The sequence below is a fragment of the Mustela putorius genome, unplaced genomic scaffold, assembly GCF_011764305.1.
Source record: "Mustela putorius furo isolate JIRA1106 unplaced genomic scaffold, ASM1176430v1.1 tig00000487_pilon_pilon_pilon, whole genome shotgun sequence".
Classification (NCBI taxonomy): domain Eukaryota; kingdom Metazoa; phylum Chordata; class Mammalia; order Carnivora; family Mustelidae; genus Mustela; species Mustela putorius.
Genome location: NW_025421399.1, coordinates 4,356,493 through 4,378,150, shown reverse-complemented (window position 1 = coordinate 4,378,150; position 21,658 = coordinate 4,356,493). Strand labels below are relative to the sequence as shown.

General features: G+C 55.1%; 1 protein-coding gene across 30 annotated transcripts in view; it reads right to left on the bottom strand.

Moving 5' to 3' along the window:
• The window catches only part of MAPT (microtubule associated protein tau), a 99,056-nt gene that overhangs the window by 15,553 nt on the left and 61,845 nt on the right, over nt 1-21,658 (bottom strand). For 6 of the 30 annotated variants that reach the window (XM_045080832.1, XM_045080834.1, XM_004772432.3 and 3 more), the window contains 7 exons: nt 18,504-18,569; nt 14,129-14,425; nt 11,426-11,481; nt 8,626-8,823; nt 7,430-7,556; nt 6,065-6,118; nt 4,272-4,537 (listed from right to left, as the gene is read on the bottom strand). In XM_045080832.1, the coding sequence (XP_044936767.1) occupies nt 4,272-4,537; nt 6,065-6,118; nt 7,430-7,556; nt 8,626-8,823; nt 11,426-11,481; nt 14,129-14,425; nt 18,504-18,569 (1,064 nt within the window). Of the gene's footprint in view, nt 1-4,271; nt 4,538-6,064; nt 6,119-7,423; nt 7,557-8,625; nt 8,824-11,425; nt 11,482-14,128; nt 14,426-18,503; nt 18,570-21,658 lie in introns of all 30 variants that reach the window. The other 24 variants (XM_013045912.2, XM_013045914.2, XM_013045915.2 and 21 more) reach the window with 9 other exon arrangements.

The window sequence follows — 21,658 nt, the reverse complement described above, 5'->3', positions numbered from 1 at the left end:
AGGACTGTTGAGCCTCGGCTCTGGGCAGACACTGAGAATCCTCATCAAAGGAAAGAACGATGTTTTCAAATCTCCAGATTTTGATTCAGGGGACTCACAGTCAAGGGAGAAATTCCTGCAGTCGGGGTTGATCCAGGAGGAGAGGCTGAGGTGGGGCGGGGAGGAAGAGCACTCCCTTTGGTTTTGTCCATTTCCTTGAGGACCTGAAGCTGTGCCAAATGCTCCCCAGGCCTGGATCTGACTCAGTGCGTGCTCAGAGCTCTCAAGATGCTCCAGGTGGCCCAGTCCTCCCCCCAGGAGCTCCCAGTCCGGCCCAGTGTCCACTGGCTGTCCTTGGCAAAGCCTGTCTCCAGCATGGCCTGGTGCTGGCTGGGCCCAGCCTGGCACCCCTAGAGTCGATGTACGGGGTACATCTTTAATATGAAGGGATATACACAAGCTTGTTGAGAGATACAGATGCTGTGCACAGGGAGAGGTGCCTGGAGGGCCTGGGAGTTACAGGGCTGTCCCCAGGGAAGGGTCCCAGCCTGGTTCGGCAGGGCCAGGGCCCTCAGCTCAGCTTCAGCTGAATCCCTGGCCCTGATCCAGGAGAGGCAGGCTATCCCAGGTACAAATGGACTTAACTGACTTCACGTAAATGTTCTGTGTGCTTTTTAGGAGAGAACTGGGACCCTGTTGCTAAATATAATGAATTTTAAAAATACAGTCTTCAGTGCTCCCGCGTGGAGACAGACACAGCATTCTGCTGCCATCTTGTGGCCACCTGGAATATTGCAGCCCAAAGCTCTGGAGGATGGAGGGGAACCCTTTGGCTCTCTAGGTTGGTTTCTGTCCTGCCTGGGGCCCAAGCATTGTAGGACTGGTCTGGACATCCTCAGAGCCATAGGCTCCGCCCCAGTTCTGACCAGGAGGCCTTGTCCCCAAGTGAGCTCCATCTGTCTCCCACTCTGGATGGTCCCTGGGATCCCTGTGCTTCCCTCTGTGCTCAGTCCTCAGATCTGCGTAGCACAGGAGAACCTAGGAGGGGTCGAGGTCAGAGCCAGCAGGTGAGAATCTGGGTCTCAGCGGGGACTGCACATTGAGAACACCTGGGGAGGCTCCTTGGGAGAGTCTAATGGGCCTGGGGAAGGCTCTGGCACTAGGATTTTTAGAAGAATCTCCTACCTCCCCCACCAAGCCTCCCCAGGTGATTCTCCTGCAGTCAGGGAGGAGAGCCGCTGCCCCCGGGAGCAGACATGTGGGTCTGCGGTGCTGGCCTGCCTTGCCTTCTCCCCCAGCCTTTGGTGGATTCAGCTGATTCTGTTCAAGTAGCCAAGTGACTATCTGCATTTTCCTTTAAAAAAGACTTCTGGAGGTGCACCTGGGTGGCTCAGTGGGTTAAAGCCTTTGCCTTGAGCTCAGGTCATGATCCCAGGGTCCTGGGATCGAGCCCCGCATCGGGCTCTCTGCTCAGCAGGGAGCCTGCTTCCTCCTCTCTCTCCCTCTCCTCTCTGCCTACTTGTGATCTCTCTCAAATAAATAAATAAAAAGAATTCTGGAATCTTCAAGCAATACCTACTTGTAGTAGCAAATCAGGAGAACAGAGTAAAGTACAAAGCAGAACACGGATGTTTTACATTTTTTTCCCCCAGTCACTGATTTATGTCGATCCTGGGTATTTTCAGTCTCTGCAGGTTTTTCAAACTGGGCCCTCTCGCTTCTCCTCCTTCAGGGGACCACCTATGCAGGGGGTCACGGTACTCGTCAGACTCACAGTGCCAGCCCTTTTTCGGTCGAAATAAGCTCCCACTGAGCCCTTACTGTCTGGCGGGCCCCAACGATCACAAGGAAAGCTCCAGAAACCTTTAGTCCAGGCGTTCTGAAAGCCCTCCCCAAATCCCACGTGCCTTCTTTCCTGTTTCCTGGCTCCTTGTTTTCTCTGGAGATTACTGTTCCTCTTCGTTATGGCTGAGGTTTTCTTTGTTTCCAACAATTTTCTAGGTTCTCTATGGGATTTAAGGGAAGCTGTTCCTCCTCCCTAGGCCACTTCCCTGCGCCCTACCCCACGGAGCCCCAGATAAAGTGTTCCTCTCCCCTTGAACCCCTCCAGTATATGTGAGGCCATAGGTCTGCGCCCAGCACGGTGAGGTCTTAAGGAGGGGGGACTGGGCCACCTAGAGCCTCAGGTCGCTGTCCCCATCCACTGGACTCCTCCCCCACTGGTGGGCAGCTGTGGGTGCGAGGGGCAGATTCTGGCCCCGGAAGGGTCCTCAGTGGAAATGCTCCGCCCCGGCACTGGGGCCTGTGCCGAACTGTTGGAACAGGGCCAGGGACACCCACCCTTTCCGTGCCAACCTCAGAGGAACTCAGGGCGTGGGGGGGGGGTGCGGCCTGGGCTGATGGGGGTGCGGCCGGGGCAGGAAGAGGTGGGTGTTTGCTGGTGTGTGACAGCCCACAGGCAGCAGTTGGGGGGGGGGGGGGCGCAGTTTGCTGATGGTGAGTTTCTCTCTTGCAGTCATTGTTGTCCTGAGACACTGGTCGCAGCCCCACAATCTTCTCACAGGTGCAGAGCTGGCTGTGTTGGCGGTGGGGGGGTGTTTTCCCTTTTCCACCATGAGGGGCCAGTGGTCCCTCTATGCTGTGTAAACGGCACACGTGGGACTTTCATGGCGCTGAGGGAGGTGTGCGGACACCCGTGGGAACAACCCATCCCCTTGTCAACCCTCTGTCCATAAAGCTTCACAGAGGGGTCAACTTCAAGCCAACAACCCAGCGGCCCCAGAGCCCCTTCTGGAAGGACGCAGGCATCTTTACAAGGAACAGCCAAGGCAAACACCACAGAAAAATAAACATGGGTCTAGCGCCAACCCCGGGGACCACAGACCAGTGGCCATGAGCCCTGGGGCTCTACCCGGAGAGGCACCCAGACCTCCCAGCGGGGCAGGACTCTTCGGGACCCCAAGGATGGAGAAGGCTGAGGGGAGGCCCTGAGGCTCCGCAGGGAGCAGAGCTCAGGGTTTCGGTTAAGGCACCAACATAGACAGAAAGCCCTGAGACACCCTCCCTTCATGGTGACCCAGGCCCCAGCCAAGAGGGACATCCATAGTGCCAACGGTCCCCGCTGTGGGGGGGAGACGAGTGGCTCTGACTGGAAAGGGAAATGCTGGCTCTGGGTTCTATAACGTTCCCCCAGCACAGCAGGAGGATCACGGGTGCCCAGACGGCCCGAGTCCGGGAGGCCCAACACATCAGCGCCTCAACAGTTGAGTCCTGGTCCCCCGCACACAAGCCATCTCTTCTCCCTTCCCCACCCCCAACCACCAGTACAGGGTGGGGAGCAGGCTGTTTAGGGTTGCACTGTGTCCCCCCAAATTCATATGCTGATGTCTTAACTCCCAATGCCTCAGAATGGGACCGCATTTGGAGATCGGGCCTTTCACAAGCTGGGCCTCCATCCAGTATGACAGGGTCCTTTTGGAAGGGGAGGCTAGGACAGAGAGGCACCCAGAGAAAAGCCCCCGTGAGACACAAGAAGGCTGCCATCTACACGCCGAGCAGAGGGACCTCAAAAAAAACCCAACAACAACAAAAAAACAGCCCTGCCGATACCCTGATCTTGGCCTTCTGGCCTCCAGAGCAGTGAGCAAATACACTTCTGTTATATGAGCTGTGGTCTTCTCTATGTCAGCCTTGGGAAGCTTCGACCAAGCTTCTACAACGGGGGGGCAGGGGACAAGAGGAGAAGGAGGGGGTCCAGGTCAGTCGCCACCTCCCGCCACCTTAGGCCTTTGGAAGTTCACATTTCTCCACCATTAAGGAAACCAAAGATTTCATGAGTGCCCATGTGCCCCCAAAGAACCAGTTGTTCAAAAGGGCACCCCAGATTCCCCCAGAATTGAGGATTAGAGAGAATGTTAACCTAGAGAAATGTCCAACGAACACCAGAGAGACTCACCTACAGGTTGGTCGTGTCATGTTCTAAACACGAGACAGGATGGGGAACCTCTGTGGGTGCCCCCGGGTCACAGAGACACACCCAACCTCATCATCAGAGGGACTGTCCGATCAGCAGGGGCTCACACAGGGAAGGAAAGAACCAGTGCTTTCTGTCCCCTGAGCAGGGCACTCACAGTGTGGTGGTGACCCCAACACCCAACACAGAACTGAGCCAGAGCTGACTTTCCTTGAAGAGATCCAGGAGGGACCGGGGTGTGAGGGGACGGGTGTGGGCAGGGTCACTGCCCGCCTCTGCCGCGGCGTCATGGGGCCAGCCCCTGCCCGCGTGCCCTTACCTTCCCGCCGCCTGGCTGGTGTTTCAGGTTTTCCGTGGAGCCAATCTTGGATTTGACATTCTTCAGGTCTGGCATGGGGACGGGGGCGGTCTGCAGGCGGCTCTTGGCCGAAGACGGCGACTTGGGTGGCGTGCGGACCACAGCCACCTTCTTGGGCTCCCGGGTGGGCGGGGTTGGCAGGGACGGGGTGCGGGAGCGGCTGCCAGGAGTGCCTGGGGAGCCAGGGCTGCTGTAGCCGCTACGATCCCCGGATTTCCCCGATTCACCTGGAGAGACAGGAGGTGGTGAGGCCAGCACTTGGGGCAGGGCAGGAAGGAAGAAAAGACTCTGGGGGCTGCCTGTTCTGGGGGGGGGGACCCACGCCCAGACCCAGGGCTGGTTAGGCAGGTGGGAACCAGGTGGGAGGTTCCACTGAGCCAGTAGGAGGCTGCACTTGACCTCATTTCTAGAGATGTATCTCTTCTTCCAGGCCTTGTCTCGTCGGGACAGAGACTCCCTGTCTCCCAGGGGGGAAACCGAGCCGTCACCAAGGACCGCTGGGTACCCTTTCCAGAGGGGACCAGCTCTGCGCCATGGCCCTGGCGTCAAGAGACTAGGTCCAGCTAGCTGTGTGGTCTCAGAAAAATCACCTTCCCTCTCTGAGCTTATGCGCCCCAGCTGGAACGTGGGAATAACGACCAAGCCCACGGGGAGGGAGGCCTGGCACGGATGCGTGCAGATGTGCTCTGAAAAACTCTAGTGACATGGTGACAGGACCAGGGGCCACCCTTGTCTGGCTCTATTAGACCCTTTCGGCAAGTTCCAGGCCCCTTTCCCAGCAGGCCCTGCACAACCTCCCCAACCCCTCTGCAGTATGTGGGCTCCAGAACAGGTCGCCTGCCCTGTGTGCACCTGTCCGCAGCTCTCCCGACAAGCCAGGCCACCTTGTGCCACCTGCCCTGCCCTCTCCAAGAACTCCCTGCCCCCTACGCCGATGCACGGTGGTCCATGCACCTTTCCCCACTGCGAGGAAGCTGCTGGGGCTGCTCTTTCCCTAAGACTCAGCCCCTGCCCTGGGAACCATGTGTCCCAAACCGGGACCTGCAGACCCCACCCTGGAGAAGGGCAGCTCTTGGCTGGAAGTGCCCGGCAGCAGCGAAAAGCCAATTTCTCTCATCAGGAGGAAGGGGAAGTCCTGCCATTTTTAGAGTTTCCACGTCTGACCCTAAGGTCATCAAGCTCCGTGGCAACAGGACAAACCAAGCTTTTCCTCCCTTTCCACATCGGAGAAATGATGGACAAGGCCTCCGCCCCAGGCTCAACACCCCCACACCCCTGCTCCTGCCTCCAGGCACAAAGGCTGACCACTGTCACTTGGGGGGTGACTGCAAATCCCTTCTGTGCCACTTAATGGCAAGACTGACCCTGGACGAGTCCCTCAGCCTCTTAAGGCTGCATCCTCATCTGGACCGTGGGGAGAGTGGCCACAGCCCACAGAGCTGACCTGAGGGCAAGCATCCAGCACAGAGGGCAGCGCTCACCGCCCTCATTAATAAATGCCAGTGGGAACTTCACACGTCCGTGCTTCCTGCCCCCTGCTCCCCGAGCCTCGGCCCAGGCTCCTGAGAACGCGCGTGAACAGAAAGGTCCGTCAGACCAATGCATCTGCTTAAGCCACAAAACGCGGAGCAGGAATTCGGAGGATTCTACGTTCAGGTTCAAGAAGCAGGTCGTCTCCGCTCTCAAAACCTAGGCCAACGGACAGCCATGCACGAACAGCGAGCGCCCACGGGGAGAAGCAGCCCCCGAATTACCTCGCTCGGATTTGGCCCCCGCAGGGGGTGGTTTTCTCTGCACTTGCTTGGTAGCTTAAAAAGAAAAATCCACAGGGAGCCTCATTATAACCAAGCTTAAACGGGGCCTCCGTGAAATCGTTAATCATGCTGCGGGCGCCAGCCAGGCGGCGGAGCAGAGGCGAGGGAGGCAGGGAGTGTGTTTGGGGAACAGGGGTCCCGACCCCTCCGGGTGGCAGGACACAGGTCGAGGTGGCCCACAGAGGTCAGCCCTCACCGCAAGCCGCCACCCAAATGCAGGTAAGACCCAAAGAGAAAGGCACATTCTTGTTCCCAGTGCTGTGAGTTGTGTGAGTCAACAGGCTTGATGCCAAGGGAAGAAAAGCAGGATGAGAGTCGCGTGTAAAATCCAATCCCGATTCTGTGAATTAGCCTTATGCCGCATGAACAGGAACAAGCCACCCAGCGGGTTTTGGTGAGCTGAGCACCCCTGCAGGAAGCACCCCAGGGCAAAGGAGGCAAACATCACCGCATGCAGATAAGATAGAGGGCTCTGAGCTGTCCCCCAGGGGCCCCGCCCAGCAGAGAGACCCCCAAGCCAGTGCCGGCTTCTCTAGGCCCTTGCAAAGTCCTCAGACTCCCGGGCACCTCCCCAAAGCCAAGGCAGGCCAGATGCCCTGAGTTCCTGTCCCCCAGGACAGCGCCCCTGGGGAGGTGGAGGGAGAGGAGCTCGGCCGGGCTGTCTCAGCCAGGCTGTCTCCGCCAGGCTGTCTCCCAAACCCAAAGAGGGCAACTGTTCTTTCTAGGGCCGCCGGGAGCAGATTTGCTCCACGGAAGGCTGCTCAGGACTCAGAACTAACTCAACTTGACTTTCAGGACCACTGGGGGATAGGGGAGCACACAGGTGCCCAGCCAAGGGCTTGGGGCTGCCAAAGGGCCCACTCCAGCAAGTCCAGCGGAGCAGGGGCCACAGCTGGTGTGAGGACACCCATGGGGACCCAACTGGGCTGCTGCTCTGTTTCCAGAGACACAGAGCCGCCACACGGGGGCCCCCCAGGCTTGGGGGTCAGAGAAACTCAGAGCACCCCCTCTCCTGCCGCTTAGTTAGTCCCACGCCTGCATTCTCCTCGTGCTTGAAGTGAGTTGTTTAGACTTATACGTGCACACTTTTAAGGCCTTGATTTCGTCATTGCTCAAAAGTGGGGATTCAATATTGACCTTGGAAAACTGTCCAAAGTCTTAGAAAGAAAATGAGCGCTCAGGTCCTCAGTGAGCTGCAGGTGTCTGTGTGCCCGTCCGTGACCGGCAGTGACCCACCGCCAGGGAACGGCACCCACCGACAGCTGCCCCTGACCTAGTGTCCGAGAACATTTTTCTTACCAGTACCTGGAGGGGTCTTTGGGGAGGGCGTGGTTTTCGCTGGGATCCTGGTGGCGTTGGCCTGGCCCTTCTGGCCTGGAGGGGCCGCTCCCCGCGGGGTGGCGATCTTCGTTCCGGTCTTACCATCCGCCCCCTGTCAACCGAAGCATGGTATCGTGGTGTTCACGTCTGGGAAAGGTAACTCACCTGCAGTCCATGCGAGCCCCACTCAACCTCCTTGACTCAAAACGAGGCTAAGACTGGGGTGACCCTTTCCCTGCTAGATGCCACAAATGTCTTCCTTGATGTTAGGGGTTTGCGGGCGCACGAACCCCCAGCTCCACCCAGGCGCCCAGCGCCCTGACCTCCGAGTGCTCCTGGAAGAAGAGCGCAGGTGAGCTTTCCGCAGGAGGGGTGCTGTTGTGTTTTATAAAAAGGTCACAGAGCTTAGAAGGACGAACAGGCTCATCACTGGCCCAGGGCTCATGGGCGGGCGGGACATTCCCGTGTGGACAGCCATTCTCCGACCCTCCACAGGGATTCACTAGACTCATTGAGGTTGGTTTCACCAGAGGCCCCTGAGGGACACCGATGAACCTGACCTCGGGTACCAACAGAGCTAGGTCATTCTTCTGTTCTGTCCCAAACAACCCTTAGGATTCCGTGACTCCTGAGCACCCTAAGAGCCCTTGGCAGGGTGAACACTGGTGCCAATTAGCAAACTGCCCAACGGTCAAGAGCCGATGCGCAAGCTGTCTATTGACTGGGAACAGTCACTGGGTTTGACCTTGACACATAACACAGACTCAAAAAAGAAACTGACATTCACCAAAGATCACAGGATGGTTCAAGGTGGGGCCAGGAGAGCCCTTGCAGGACAGGCTCTGTGTGGTGGCCCTGTACCCAACCTACAAGGGGGCGCTCTAGAAGCACTCCCAGTTAGGGCAGTGACTTATTTATTTATTTATTTATTTATTCAGAACTGGGCCCTGTCAGGTGCTACAGGGGACTAAGGTCAGCTGGGAAAAAATAAATAAATAAATAATTTTTAAAAGAATAGTGCCACGCCCCCCCCCTTGTCCCGGTTTACCAGAAAGCTCACTGCTCTACGTGGTGCTTCTAGGTAAGAGTTTCTCTGAAGGAAGGTCTCTGTGGCTAAAAACAGCATCCATCTGAAAACCATACTAGAGCAGCCTGATTCTTTTCAAAGGTGGTTTCCTTACCTTGACTTTCATCTCCTTTGCTCCAGAACTGCCAGTTCGGGGTGTGACAGAAGAGACGTGTTTAGGAGAGGAAGATGACTCTGGGCACACAGCAGGGCTGGAGGGTTTGATCAAAGGGTCTGAGCTACCAGGAGTGGGGCGTTTGGGGCTAAGGCAAGGCCTAGGTTTCGGGGTTTTAGCAGAGGAAGGTGTGGATGTCTTAAACACAAACATAAATAAAATCAAAATAAAAGTCAGCACATGGGGGAGGGGAACAAACTGAAAAAGGACAGCAACTAAAAATAAACAAGGCAGGCAATGGTTTAAAGCAGTGATCTTCAAACGGTCTGGATTGTGTACCCTCATCCGTCCTTCTGATCCCCAAGGACCGAAAGTGGCTACACGCTCTTAACATCCTGGTAGTAATTTATCAGTTAAACACACATGCTACGATGCCAACACACCATGTACCTCATAAAACTTACGTATGGCAGGTCTTTTTAAAAGAGAGGTGGGGCAAAAAAAATAGAAGTTCTAGAATGTTCTTCGGCCCATTAGATCTTCTCGTGCTGCACCCCTGCCACTTTGGAGACTACTGGTTTAAAGGTGTTTCACGCCCAAAGAGCTCATGGAGATTGCCAAAGCATAGGATTCTTAGGATGTTTTTCAAGAAAACATCCTCAGGGTGTCATAGGTCAGCAGGGCCCCACTTTCTGCTAAAGTGCAGCTGAGGAACTCATGCCGGCCTGCTAGCCCTTGGCCTTCTTCTGCCACATCGAGAGTCTCACACTTGCTAACATCAGGATTTTGCCTATCCCAAGTCTTAACGATTCTGCCTTATACCTCAGGTTACATGTGCACACGCACACACACACAACACACACGCACACACTTTCTGATTAAAGTCTCAAACAAAACTAACCTTTCACACTACCTGTTAAATCCTAATCTGGCCAATGTTCAGTCTTGAACACATTCTACCTCATGAAAGAGCCTGGGTGAGGTAGCCCAACAAGAGGGTATGGGGCTGGATGGCCTCAGAGACGGAGCTGCCCCCTCGAGGAGAGGGTAAGTGATGGACGGTGGTTGGGACTCATGGTCTGTCCTAACTGGCCCTGGTGGAGGGGGTGTGTTGGGAGGAGGAGGAAGGGGGTCACACCTTCAGGCCTAAGACCGAGAGGCCTAGTCCAGAGGTGTTTCCAAGAGGGACTCAGAGCTAGCTACCAAGCAAGCAAGGACCTTGGGTTTGTTTTCTCGTTGTCCTCAGATACCCCACCAAAATGATGGGGGCCCCGTGTGGCAAGGAGGGCCCAGGGGGTGGGGAAAGGTGTGAAGGGACAGACCCAGGCTGAGGTCTTGGAACTGGTGATGATAAAAGTCGGGGGTGGGTACCCCTCCTCTCCCTGGTGCACAGGCCCCCTTCTGGTGGCGGCACTCCCTACCTGGCCCGGGGTCATGCAAGACCAGATCATTCGATGTCCAGGGCAGGGATGTTGTTCCCACGTGTGCACACGAATGAATGAACGGAATACATGCATGCCTGAGGCTGGGCCTCCCCTGACATGGGGCACGACTGGCCAGCAGCAGCTCTTGCCATGGCTTCACGTCCCTAGGGCCCAGCTGCCCAGGTCCACGCAGGACCGTTGGGCTGCCTCACCAGGTCTTATGATGGCAAACCCTGACCTCCTAGAGGGGTGGCACCACACATGCTCCCTAACTCCTAGAGCTACCCTCTGAGGACCCCACCAGGGCTCTGGGATGGATTCAGACCCAGATGTTCCGGGCAGGATTTATATCGGAAATTTTAGATGCCTTTACAAAAAATAGGTCTTCATCTAGCGCCACAGAGGGATTTTCCTCTGAGGAAACTCTACTGTGCAGTTACAGGAGAATTTTCGAGGAGGCACAATCATTACAGGAGGAAACTACAGCTGACAGCAAGCACTGAGAAAGCCCGCACCGTTCTGGAGGCACTTTTGGTGGGAGCAGGGGCTCCATTCACCATACCTCAGGTTGGTTTTTGACATCTGACTAAAGCTTGTGTCAAACTGGCGCCTTGGCAAGATTTCAAGATGGCGTCTACCGCACTGCTGCCCACTCGTCCACTGAGCATTTGAGGCGTGTATCCGCTTTCCCTCCCCTACTGTCCTTCCCACTGTACACCAGCACCACCTGGAGCTCCACAGCAACCAACCCACCTGCCTAGAATTCTCAGAACATGTATCATCTCTTCACGTGTCTGGGCTTTGCTGTGCTGTTCCTACTCCTCGGAATGCTGTTCCCAGTGCTGCCTCAGCAACTCTCCTTCACATTTCCTTCCCCATCTGCCTCGTAGGTCCCCTCTTCTAGGGCTTTCCCAGAACCCTCCACCTTAGGTTAGAAGTCACTTCCTTGATCAATGTTCTCTCAGCCACCTGAATAAATGGTATTTTCTCTACACCTTAAGTATGTATGTGTATATACATCTCACTGAGCCTGGATCTGCAGTGGCAAGTTTAAGATGTGCAAAATTCAAACTTTATTGCAGAAAATTCAAGTGTATCTTTGTTTACGATGAACGTCTTATTTCAATGACGCTAACGGAATTGCAGTTAGAGGAGCATGAATTCATTCACCTGCTGACCGCCCTTCCCTGGCATAAGCATCAAAGTAGATAAATGCTGGAATTTTAACAGTTTGCATGAAAACACAAAGCATTTTTTAAATGACAGTCATCCTTCGGTGACAGAGGCTCCCCACGTGTTACATATAAAAATTCAGATAAGCATGGCTTCTTGATAAATTTGACGCTGGCAGAGTTTTGTGGTTTTTGTCAGCTTACCTTGGCTTTTTTGTCCTCGGGTCCAGTCCCATCTTTGCTTTTACTGACCATGCGAGCTGATAAGACATAAAATGAGATTGTATGTTACACCTGTTTCTAGAGCTCCTGGAAAGACCTGGATGCGGTTGCGCCGATTTCCCGGGAAAGGTACAGTGTGTTCTGCTCAGCTGGGCTGGGTGGAAACCCTGTGGACTTTTTCCCCCTTGAATCTGTCTCTCCTTGTTAGTATCCACACAGCACACTGGGGTCATTGCTTGGCGCACCCTGACAAGAGGGGGCAGCAGGCTGGCCAAGGGTGGGGACATGCAGAGGGGACGCAGTGGAAACTCTTCCAGGCACACGCGGGTGACAGGGGCGATCAGGGAAGGCAGACAGTGCAGACCTCACCTCTCATAGGCTCCTTCCTTGTCTCTTCCAGGGTCTGCCTCTCCCAGGGGGCACCAACCCCACTCCAAGGAGGGGCATTTGGAGACCCTCGGGCACAGTCGTGGCAGCTCAGCTATGCTCCAAACCCCTGCAGGATCCCTTACTTGTGCTGTCCGCCAAGGGTCAGGGTGATGAATTGTCTTCCTGCAGTTTGTCCCTCACTAATGGCTGGGGGGAGGGTGGCTAGGGTCTCCAGCCCCAGCAGCCCTGCCCTCGACAAGCCTGGTCCACCCCTGACCAGCCGGGAAGGGTCTTCTCGCCATCTACGGGCCCTCCCACGGGGATTAATCCTTGTCGATTCCCCAAATAAGCTACAGACTAGTTATCGTCAAACATTTTACAGGTCATCTCTGGAATTTAGGATCAAACCGCTGGCAACTTTCGTATCTAGAAAAGGCACTCATCCTTCCCTTCTGGTGACATTCTTTGCTGATTGTAGACTGATTATAGACTTTCGTCCTTGGTCTCAGTACCATACTCTCCCTGCTGAGAGGTCAGTGGGGTCTCCTGGAGCTTCCTGCTGGCTGCCGGAGACTGGATTTCTGGAGTGACCCGGATTGATGGTCTAGCCCAGTCACTGTCACACAGTCCCACACAGCAGAACCACTAGGACGGGTTGAGAAAACACAGATCCCTGGGCCCATCCGAGACTCTGTATGCTCAAGCTGGGGCCTCCGAATATGCATTTTAATAAGAGCCCCAGGTGGACCCGATTCACGTCTTTTGCTCAAATCAACCATCACCCTCCACGTCACAACAGAAGCATCTGCTAGATACGCATTTCCCAGATTGGGTACTCCTGAACAAGTCCTCTTCTGGGAGATGTTAGCAGGTCAGGTCAAGTAAATTTGGGAAATCTGTCCTCTGTGTCTTTCTCAGAGGGTCATAATGTGCATTAGAATATTAAAGGCTCTGACAAGTCCTGCTGCAGCAAACCTTGCGTAACTTCGCTTTGCCTGTTTTTTTTTTTCCAAACTTATTGGACCACAGAACTCCTTTTCCCCTGGACACATCTATCAATAGCCAGTATGCAATAAAACACCACTTCAGGAAACACTATTATAATTTGCCAAGTCACAGTTATTTGTCTCCTACTATTTTGGAATTTAGGATATTTTAAAATAGGAGAGTACAGGAATTTTTCAGGGCCTTAATTTTATACATAAAGTTCCTTTACATACATTTCAAAGTTTTCTTGAAAGTAAAGTCTCACAACACTGTAACAGATGTTTGCAATTGGCCACTCAAGTGAGGGATTTCTGAGCCCTGCGAATAATTCCAACACACTAGATGTCCTAAATGTATGAATGCACCTGAGGCCTCCGCTGGCCTCCTTGTCTTCCTGACAGAGATGCCAACACGGGGAAACCTCCCCTACCACCTCCCCAGCTCCCGAAGGGCTGCTGTGCTCCCGAGGTCCCTGCCATCCCAGCACAGGGGTTCCCAGGCTCCTCCAAGGGAGGAAGAGAAGATTCAGACAGGAACGTTTTGTTTTTGCTCGTCGTCTCCCCTGCTGCAAGACAGGGCAGACGGGGTGGGGGGCTGTTGGGCCAAAGGCTTAGCTTGGGCTCTGGGCTATCCCTAAATGCTTGTGTCTGTGTCATCTGCCGCATGTGATGTGTTGTCCATGGACAAGAGCAGCAGACGGCAGGCTCATGCCCTTTGTGTCTCTGGGCGTGGAGGGCACCCTTCAGAACCTTCCAGAAGGCACTGTGCTGAACAGGGAAGAGTGTGACTTTCAGAGCAGACCCACCTGGATTCTGAATGGTGCTCTGTCACTTACTACCTGGTGACCTTCAGCCAGTGAGTTTATCTCTCTGAGCCTGCTTCCTCGGGTGCAAAGTGGGGCTAATTACACCCTCTTGGAAGGGTCAGGAGGGTTCTGGACAATGACTGTAGGGCCCATAATCAGCCCTCAAAAGCAGACCAGCTGTTATCTGCTCTGTAGAGGGCAGCACACCAGCCACCTGTGGGCTGATGGACCATCGTGGATCCTCCGGGGGGCCAGAGAAATGGACAGGGTGGACAGCGCTGGGTGGGGTGTTGGTGACATGCAGCGGGCAAGCATGAGAGGAGCACGTGCTACCGGAGCCTGAGGGCAGGAGGTGGCTGCGGGAGGGTGAGCAGCAGTGTCCGGCGGGGCGGCTTCAGTGACGCTCCCGGGGAACCTCAGAAGCAGCAGGAGTCAAGGAGCGGCCGGAAGCTCAGTGGCAGTGCCCGCAGCCCAGGTGCCACACGAGGTCGCCAGGGAGGAGCGAAGGAGCTCAAGACACAGACCTTTGAGTTGAGGGACCCGGCTGATGGGCTTCCCTGGCAGAACAGTGGCTGGCTGCTTTCCAGAGGGTTCTGGAAGGTCAGTCTTTTTTGTGTCCTCTCCCCCAGAAGGGCGCTGGGGTTCTTGCTCCTCTCCGGGGGGCCCTGGGAGGGCAGTCCCTTCCAAATCCAGCTCTGCCTGTCCCTGTTCCTTCTGCACGTTGGCTTTGATTTCCACGTGGAAGGTGAACTCGGGGGGTGTGTCCTGCCCTTCCAGCGTGGGCCCCGCGATGGACCCGTGGGGCTCTGAGGCCTTGATCTCTGTGGAGACGTTGGAGAGGAAATCGACAGGGAGGCGGATGGCACCCTCGGCTGGGAAACTGGGGAAGCCAGTGGCTCCTCTGGAAACTGCGGGGTGGGGGGGTGGCCCGCCTCGGGTCGGGGAGCTCTGAAGACCTGGGGACACCTGGGAGGGAGGGGAGTCCTGGGGCGAGGACTCGTCCACATCGCGGTCTTCGTCGACGTCCTTGTCCCTCTGCCTCTCTTTGCCATGGTCCCCCTTCAGAGGGGGCCCCTCCTTGTGCAGGTCTCCCACAAGCTGGTGCTCCAGTGGCTCCAAGCCATGGCGACTGGCCTCTGTGTCCTCAGGTTCTGTCTCCGAAGGCTGGCATGTGGACTTCCTGGGGCCATCAGGCTCGATGAGAGCCCCAGATGTGTAGGCCACACGTTGGCCTGTCAGACCCAGGGTGCCTGGGTCGGCGGCCTCACCTCCTCGGTGCCCTGGCTCCCCAGGGCGGCTCTCCTGGACAGCCTTGACACCCCCAGACTCCATCTGGAGACATCCAGGGGAGGTGGGCTTTGGAAAGGCCAGACCCCCCTCGACCCCAGCCCCTGGTTTGGGTCCCCACTCTTGGTGGGGCTCCTGTGGGCCTCCTGTTGGAGAAGATGGTTCGCAGATGGGGCGATGCTGGGAATGGCAGGGGACCACCAGGGCAGGGGCCTCTGGCTGTTTCTCCCCCAGAGGCAGCACAGAGACCCCAGAAGCTTCTCTGCCGTGTTCAGGCTGATCCTGAGAGCTAAGCCCGTTGGCTGGGGGCCTCTCAGGTACCTCTCTCGGCTGGCCTGGAACTCTCAACTCCTCTGGGTCTGAAGAGGCGGCGGTGGCAAAAGGTTGGCAAGGATGCGTTAATTGTTTAAGAGAGAGAACGCACTCTTGAAATAAGAAAAGGACATTTAAACAGCATCACAAGCCCAGCCGGAAAAGAAAGAGGAGCGCGCACCCTGGGCTCATCCTTGTTGCTTTCCATTGCTCAGAATGAGAGCTCTGTAGGCTACAGAAGCAGCTCCCTCTCTCCAGGGACCCTGAGCTTCCTGAGGATTCTGGCCTCTAGCTAGGCCCTGGCTTGGGGGCGGTGAGGATACCCTTTTCTCTCCCTCTCTCTGCTTCCCCTTTTTGCCTGCCTTACGATTTGGAAAATGCCCAAATTCACCACCACCAGGGCTCGAGTCTTTGCAAACAGACCGGCCACAAGGTTCCTATAAACAGATTATCCAGGTTGTGGATCACGGAGGGGACTTTTGCATCTATAAGGCGAGGCTGGCTGCTGTGGCGGGAAAGGGTTCTGCGTGGCAAAGCTGCTGCTGTTGTTACTATTGTCAACGAGACCAGTTTTCAGCCCATCCCACGACTAGCACTTGGCGGAGGGCACCCTTCACTCTTTGGCCCGTGCGGGCGGCATTCCCGTGAGCCCTGAGCGCATATTAAGGACAAGAGTCACACTCTCTGGTACTCCTAACCCACATCCTCTGTTGTTTTTTGTTTGTTTGTTTGTTTGTTTGAATTCCCAACCTCTGTACCTCGCATCTAGTCTCCACAGAAGAACCCATACAACTCCAGCGCAGGACCCCAAAGATTCAGGGTACTGAAGGAGCTCAGGGAAGAGAGGCAAGGGAATGTGCATGACACAAGCAAACTGGTGTCAGGAAGACAGGCTCATTTCTGCTTTCCACGGGGTCTACGGGCACCTTACTGGGGCCATCCGTCGGTCCCCAGGAAAAACAGAGGGAAGGACAGATAATCGGAGCACGTGTCTCAAGGCCACGACGCCTCGTCAACCAACCAGCTTGACAGGCCAGAGGCTGCGCACACAGTAGATGCTTGTCTACACCTCCGTGGTGGGCCAGGTCTCCCTGGAAAGAGCTTTTCTCCCAGAGCTTTCTAGAAATTGCTCGTGGTCAGGATGTGACTGTACTGATATACCGGAAGACTGTGAACGACCCTCATGACAAAAGAGACAAAGGCCCCAAATGTAAACGGTAAACACACCTTGAAAAGTCATCAGTATTTGATGGACAGTGTGTGTGTGTGTGAGTTTGACTAAACCTAACTTCATGCATAGACTACCGGAGGCTGGAGCCAGGCTGGGAGAAGAGTCCGTGCGGCTCCTTGGCGCTCTGAGGTGCTCCTAAGTAGTAAACACCACAGTCATCTGGGAGCGGGGGGCAGGGGGGCATGGTCTGAGGTAAACAGTATGTGGCCCACCAAAGGGAAGGCCTCTGGACTCTGGATAAACAGTCCCCTCACCTCGCCCTCAGGAGGCCCGGGTCCTCGTGACAGAGACAAAAGGTGTCCCCTGCTGTGAGCAGGACAGGGGTAAGGCCTTCCTACTCCTGACACTCAGCTCCCTGGGTGCCACCCTGAAGCAGCCTTGTCTATCTTAGGTTCTTCAAGAACACAGGCTGCCTTCTGCCGCAGAAACTTCAAGATCGAGTAACAGGGCTATCGTTATGTGGCTCTTCCTAAATCTGAAAACTGATGACAGGTCTTTGGGAAATAAGATGTGTTTGTGGATCATGTGTCCAGGCTTCACATGGGTTCATCGGAGGGCAGAGGCCTTGTCAGTATGGACCAGCAATTCGCATCAAGGCAAGAGGTGCTGGTCTTGGGAGCAGAGGTAGAAATCTCCATGTTTCACGGGTTTGGTGCCCACTTCCCACAGCCACTGTCTATCTGGTGTTCATCTTTGTATCTACGTGATTCTAAGCCACTGACGGAAAAATGGAAGAAGTCAGTGAGCACAAAGATAAAGACATTGGCCTGATCTTTTCATTGCATGGAATATGTCATAAGGGCAGAAACACATAGCCTGTAGTAAAAATGTGTAGGAAGCAGCACCTAGGTGGCTCAGTTGTTAAGCATCTGCCTTCAGCTCAGGTCATGAGCCTGGGGTCCTGGGATCAAGTCCCGCATCAGGTTCCCTGCTTGGCACAAAGCCTGCTTCTCCCTCTCCCTCTGCCTGCCACTCCCCCTGCTTATGCTCTCTCTCTCTCTCTGTCAAATAAATAAATAAAATCTTAAAAAAAAAATTGTAGGGTAAAAACTCAAATCACTTCTTTCTGTGGAAATAAATGATCATCTCCAGAGGTTAGAAAAGCCGTTCATTTTACCTAAGTTGAAAACCATGACCTTAAAGAAAGAGGAGGCAGGGTCTGTTTGTAACGCACAGGCTAGGGCTCCCCCTTACATTCATTATCCCTTCTAATATTTTTTGAAGCTCTTTGTAAGCCTAAAAATGAAAACACGCCTCTCTGTGCCACGTGAGTTGAGCACGTCAGCCCGCTGTGGGGCACAGACTCCTCTCATGTGGAGTTAAACTTCAAAACACCCTCATCGAGACCTTTCTTTGGGACCAGGGTCCTCCTAAAGCCAGCGGGCCCCAGCAGCAGCACTAAATGTTGGACAAATCCCACATCACTTTCTGGAGAGAACAGGGTCTTCCTAGCTCTTTGGCATTCTAGAAACTTCCTCGTGATACAGTACACTGTCGAGTTCATTGACGCGGCGAGTGATAGAAAACAAACCTAAAGGTCTTCCTTTCTATCAGAGGTCTCCATTTCCGGAGATTAAGGAATCTTTAGGATTTATAAAATTAAGTTCTTAAAACACGTGTGCTAAATGCTCACAGAAAGTTGGCTTCCTTGAACACGGCAGTTTGGGCCTCTGAGAAGAGAGCCTCACAATAAGGTCTGAGGTTGCCCAGGAGAAAGTTGAAAAGAATTTGCTGGGTGAGGATACGGCTGAGGCCCTGCTCCCCGGACAGGCCAGAGGGCAGCCTGCAGAGGAAATCTCCTGTCCTGCATTTCTGTGTTTCTGTTGGGACATTATTGACTTCCCACTAAACAGCTTAGGAATCACCCAGAAATTGTGTTAAGGGGGTAAAAAAGGGACTAGAGCTCTTTCTCTATCTAATTAGCCCAACCTTGATGAGCGCCTACTCCTAGAAGTCTGGCCTCATGAAGTCGGGCCCGGCGGACTGTCTTTACAGGGTGGAGCCCCTGGGAGTGCTTCTGTCTCCCCTCTCCAACCCCCACGCCCGGTCGGCGATTCTAGCCCACTGACCTTGAGTTACGTGTCCAGCCGCTTGGTCCTCCAGGTTGGGCGTGTCTCCAATGCCTGCTTCCTCAGCTGTTTTATGGTCAGCAAATGAAGAAGATAGAAGCAAAAATAGTTACTGTTTGCTGGAAACAAAGCTCTTTGCATTTTCTGGGATTTTTCCAAGAACATTCAGGAAAGGCACATCTTATGAGGTACCAAGGGGGCGGCCCCTCTGGCTCTTCACAAACATTATTGCTGGGGATGTGGATGTGGATGAAAGCACTTAGTGAACCCCACCGCACCCACTCCCCTTCTACATGACCATGATCCTGCAGGAAACACCTTCTCCGCAGGGCGCAGGGGCCCGAGTGCCCCACTCACACAGGAGGGGTGAGGTCAGAGAGCCAGTTTGCGCTCAGCCTTTGACCCCGGAACCAGGTCTGAGCCGCAGGTGCACTCCCAGCCCCAGGCAGGGCTCCAGAGGCGCTGAGGGTACAAGGAAGCACTAATTATCTAGGGCCATAGAGTCAGACTGGGGTTCACAACCAGGCACCACCATTTCCTTAACCTCTCTGAGCCCATGTGCTCATCTAGACCCCTAGGTGATGACACCGGCTTGTCTCGTACACCGGAAGTGATGGTTAATACGAGAACTTGAGTGAATAGGTTTGGCTGAGTGCCCGGCATATGGGAGGCGCCCCAGAGCTGTTTGGTTTCTTGTCTCCAAATGACGGGGCAAACACCTCTAACCACATGCTAGGAGTAGGGGCCCCTGCTTAGAGGGAGGTCAGCGGTGCCAGAGAGCAGCTTTGAGGATGTCCTGGGCTCCTGCTCAGGGAGACAACATCTCCGACAGCCCCCAAATCAGTACGCTTTACAGCAATGCCAATTTCTGTACCATGAAGAACTAGGACTTTGCTCTGGACAATGGATACCAGCGTCCTGAAGAAAGGGTCTATAAAGCAACTTGGCCACATGTTGACGCGCGCTTGCCTCATGGCCCCAGAAGAACACCCGTGCCCCATCGGACACGGACAGAAAAAGCCACCACCCCGAAGAGATGTCTACGAGTGGCCGGCTGGGCGGCGACCAGTCGTTCCTCCCAGCCCTGTGATGTTTAAGATTTCACACCTACGACAGAAATGCCAAGTGACCAGCCTGGGCCCACCCTAGAAAGCATGGATGAGGGAAAAGGACGATTCTCAGGGTCCCTGGACAGCTGCTCAGTGACCTTACAAATACCTAGCCCACAGGCCGTCCCAGAACAGCTGCCGGGCGGATAGAGGGGGCTGGCAGTGGGCTCCCCATCTGCCAGGCCATGAACACGACCACCCTCTGGGCCCCCACCAGCCAGCACTGTGCCACCCACGATGTCAGATGGTGACAGCTCCATGTCAACAACCAACCGTCCAGGAGAGGCCGCTCCAAGCACAGATGTGGTCTGAGTTTCTGACGAGGCCATGATAGAAAGTCTTGGACTGACAGCAAGTCCAGCTGAGTGGCATGGAGTCCTGGAGACTGAGACTATGAGGGGACACGTGGGCATGGACCCCTGGGGCACTGGGAAGTCGCTGCACTCACAGGCCAGTGCAGGGTTGACTATCTTGGCCTGGGCACATGTCAGAAATTAAAAGCTGCTGGTAACTCTGAGGTTCCCCCCTCCCAGTTCCCAGCAAGGGGGTCCCCAGAGAAACCAAAGGGGGCAGGTTGGATGCGGGATGGTGGCTGGGCCATCACTCTCTCTCTGAAGCCCCCAGAAGCAGGGGCTCCCATCCCAACAAGGCAGGGGTTCCTGCAGTGGGGTGGCCACACCACACCCCCAAAAGGACCTCCAAGGAGAAATTTCATCAGTGCGCCAAGATACAGCAAGCAACTGTGACACGCCCAAGCAAGGACTAAACTAGGGTACAGGGCATCCAACACAAGAGCTGGAAACAAGCTCCCCAACTCTGAAATCTCTCTACCTCATTGAGGATGCAGAAGGTGGAAAGCGGGGCTTGGGAGTGTGGAGGACAGCTATGGGGCTTGAAATTATTGAAATAATTTCAAGGCACCACTCAGATACTTGGTGTGTGTCCCCTGGGGTTAGAGACATGGCGGACTGCTGTCAGAATCCCGCCTGGGAAAACCAGGAGAGATGGGCTGGCCCTGATTTGGGGGTAGAGTGAAGGGGCGTGGCTTCAGCCCATGAGGTTAGTCAACACACCCCAGGTTTGCTTGGGCAAAGAATGTGTGTCTCCCACAGACCTGATACAGGCCGGGGCAGCAGTTGCTGGAGGTGCCTCGGACTGTCGCTGGTAGCCCACCAATGGAAGCCAGCCTTGGCACAGTAAGGCTGGGTGGATCTTCAGATTCCAAGGGGCCGAGGAGAGAGAAGTGTCTGCTGGAAGCCAGTGCAGGGGGAGGGGCCTGCGGAGGGATAACAGGGATACAGGGGCTGGAAGTGCTCCAAACGGGTGCCCACGAGAGAAAGAGCCAACTTTAAACACAGCAGAGCCTGTGAAGCTGATTCCCAGTAGTGCCAATCTGGGAAGAATTTTCCTGCTTCCCGCCTCCCCCGCCTCCCCAGGCCCAGAAGGGAGGGCTGCAATCCCGAATGAGCTTGGGCTACTGCATCGGACCAGGCATGCCGCGCAGCACTTGCAGACTGCGTTTTGCCACTGAGGAGACAAGAGTACTTTCGGTTACTGAGGCGAGAGGACGAAGTCAAGAGCAGGCTACAGTTTTCACACTGGGAGGAGAAGGGCTCCCCCACTGAGTCAGTTGCATTGGGACGGGGAAGACAAAAATCGGGTTATCCAACATCTCAGTCCATGAGTCATTCCACGGCCTCCACGCGCCACCTTGGCTGCTGGGATGAGGCCCCGCCTCTCTCCATTTCAAAAGACCAACTCCCAAAGCAGAAACTACTTTGATGAGCTTGGGGGGGGGGCGGTGCTGCGGGACCTCTGCATGGTGGGGGGTGGTGCTCTCCACAAAAGGAGCCCCAAGAAAAGGCTGCAGTTTCCCAAGTGGCTGCCATGAGCACTGTCGTCAGGAAGGAAAGGGGACTCCCGCCTGGGGACGTTTGCCCACTCTCTCCACCGCTGGTGAAATCCTGTCCAGCACTCTCCAGCCTGCCCTGCTGAGGAACCCCCAACTCGCCAGCTAACCGCTGAAACCCAAAGAGGAGGATGAGA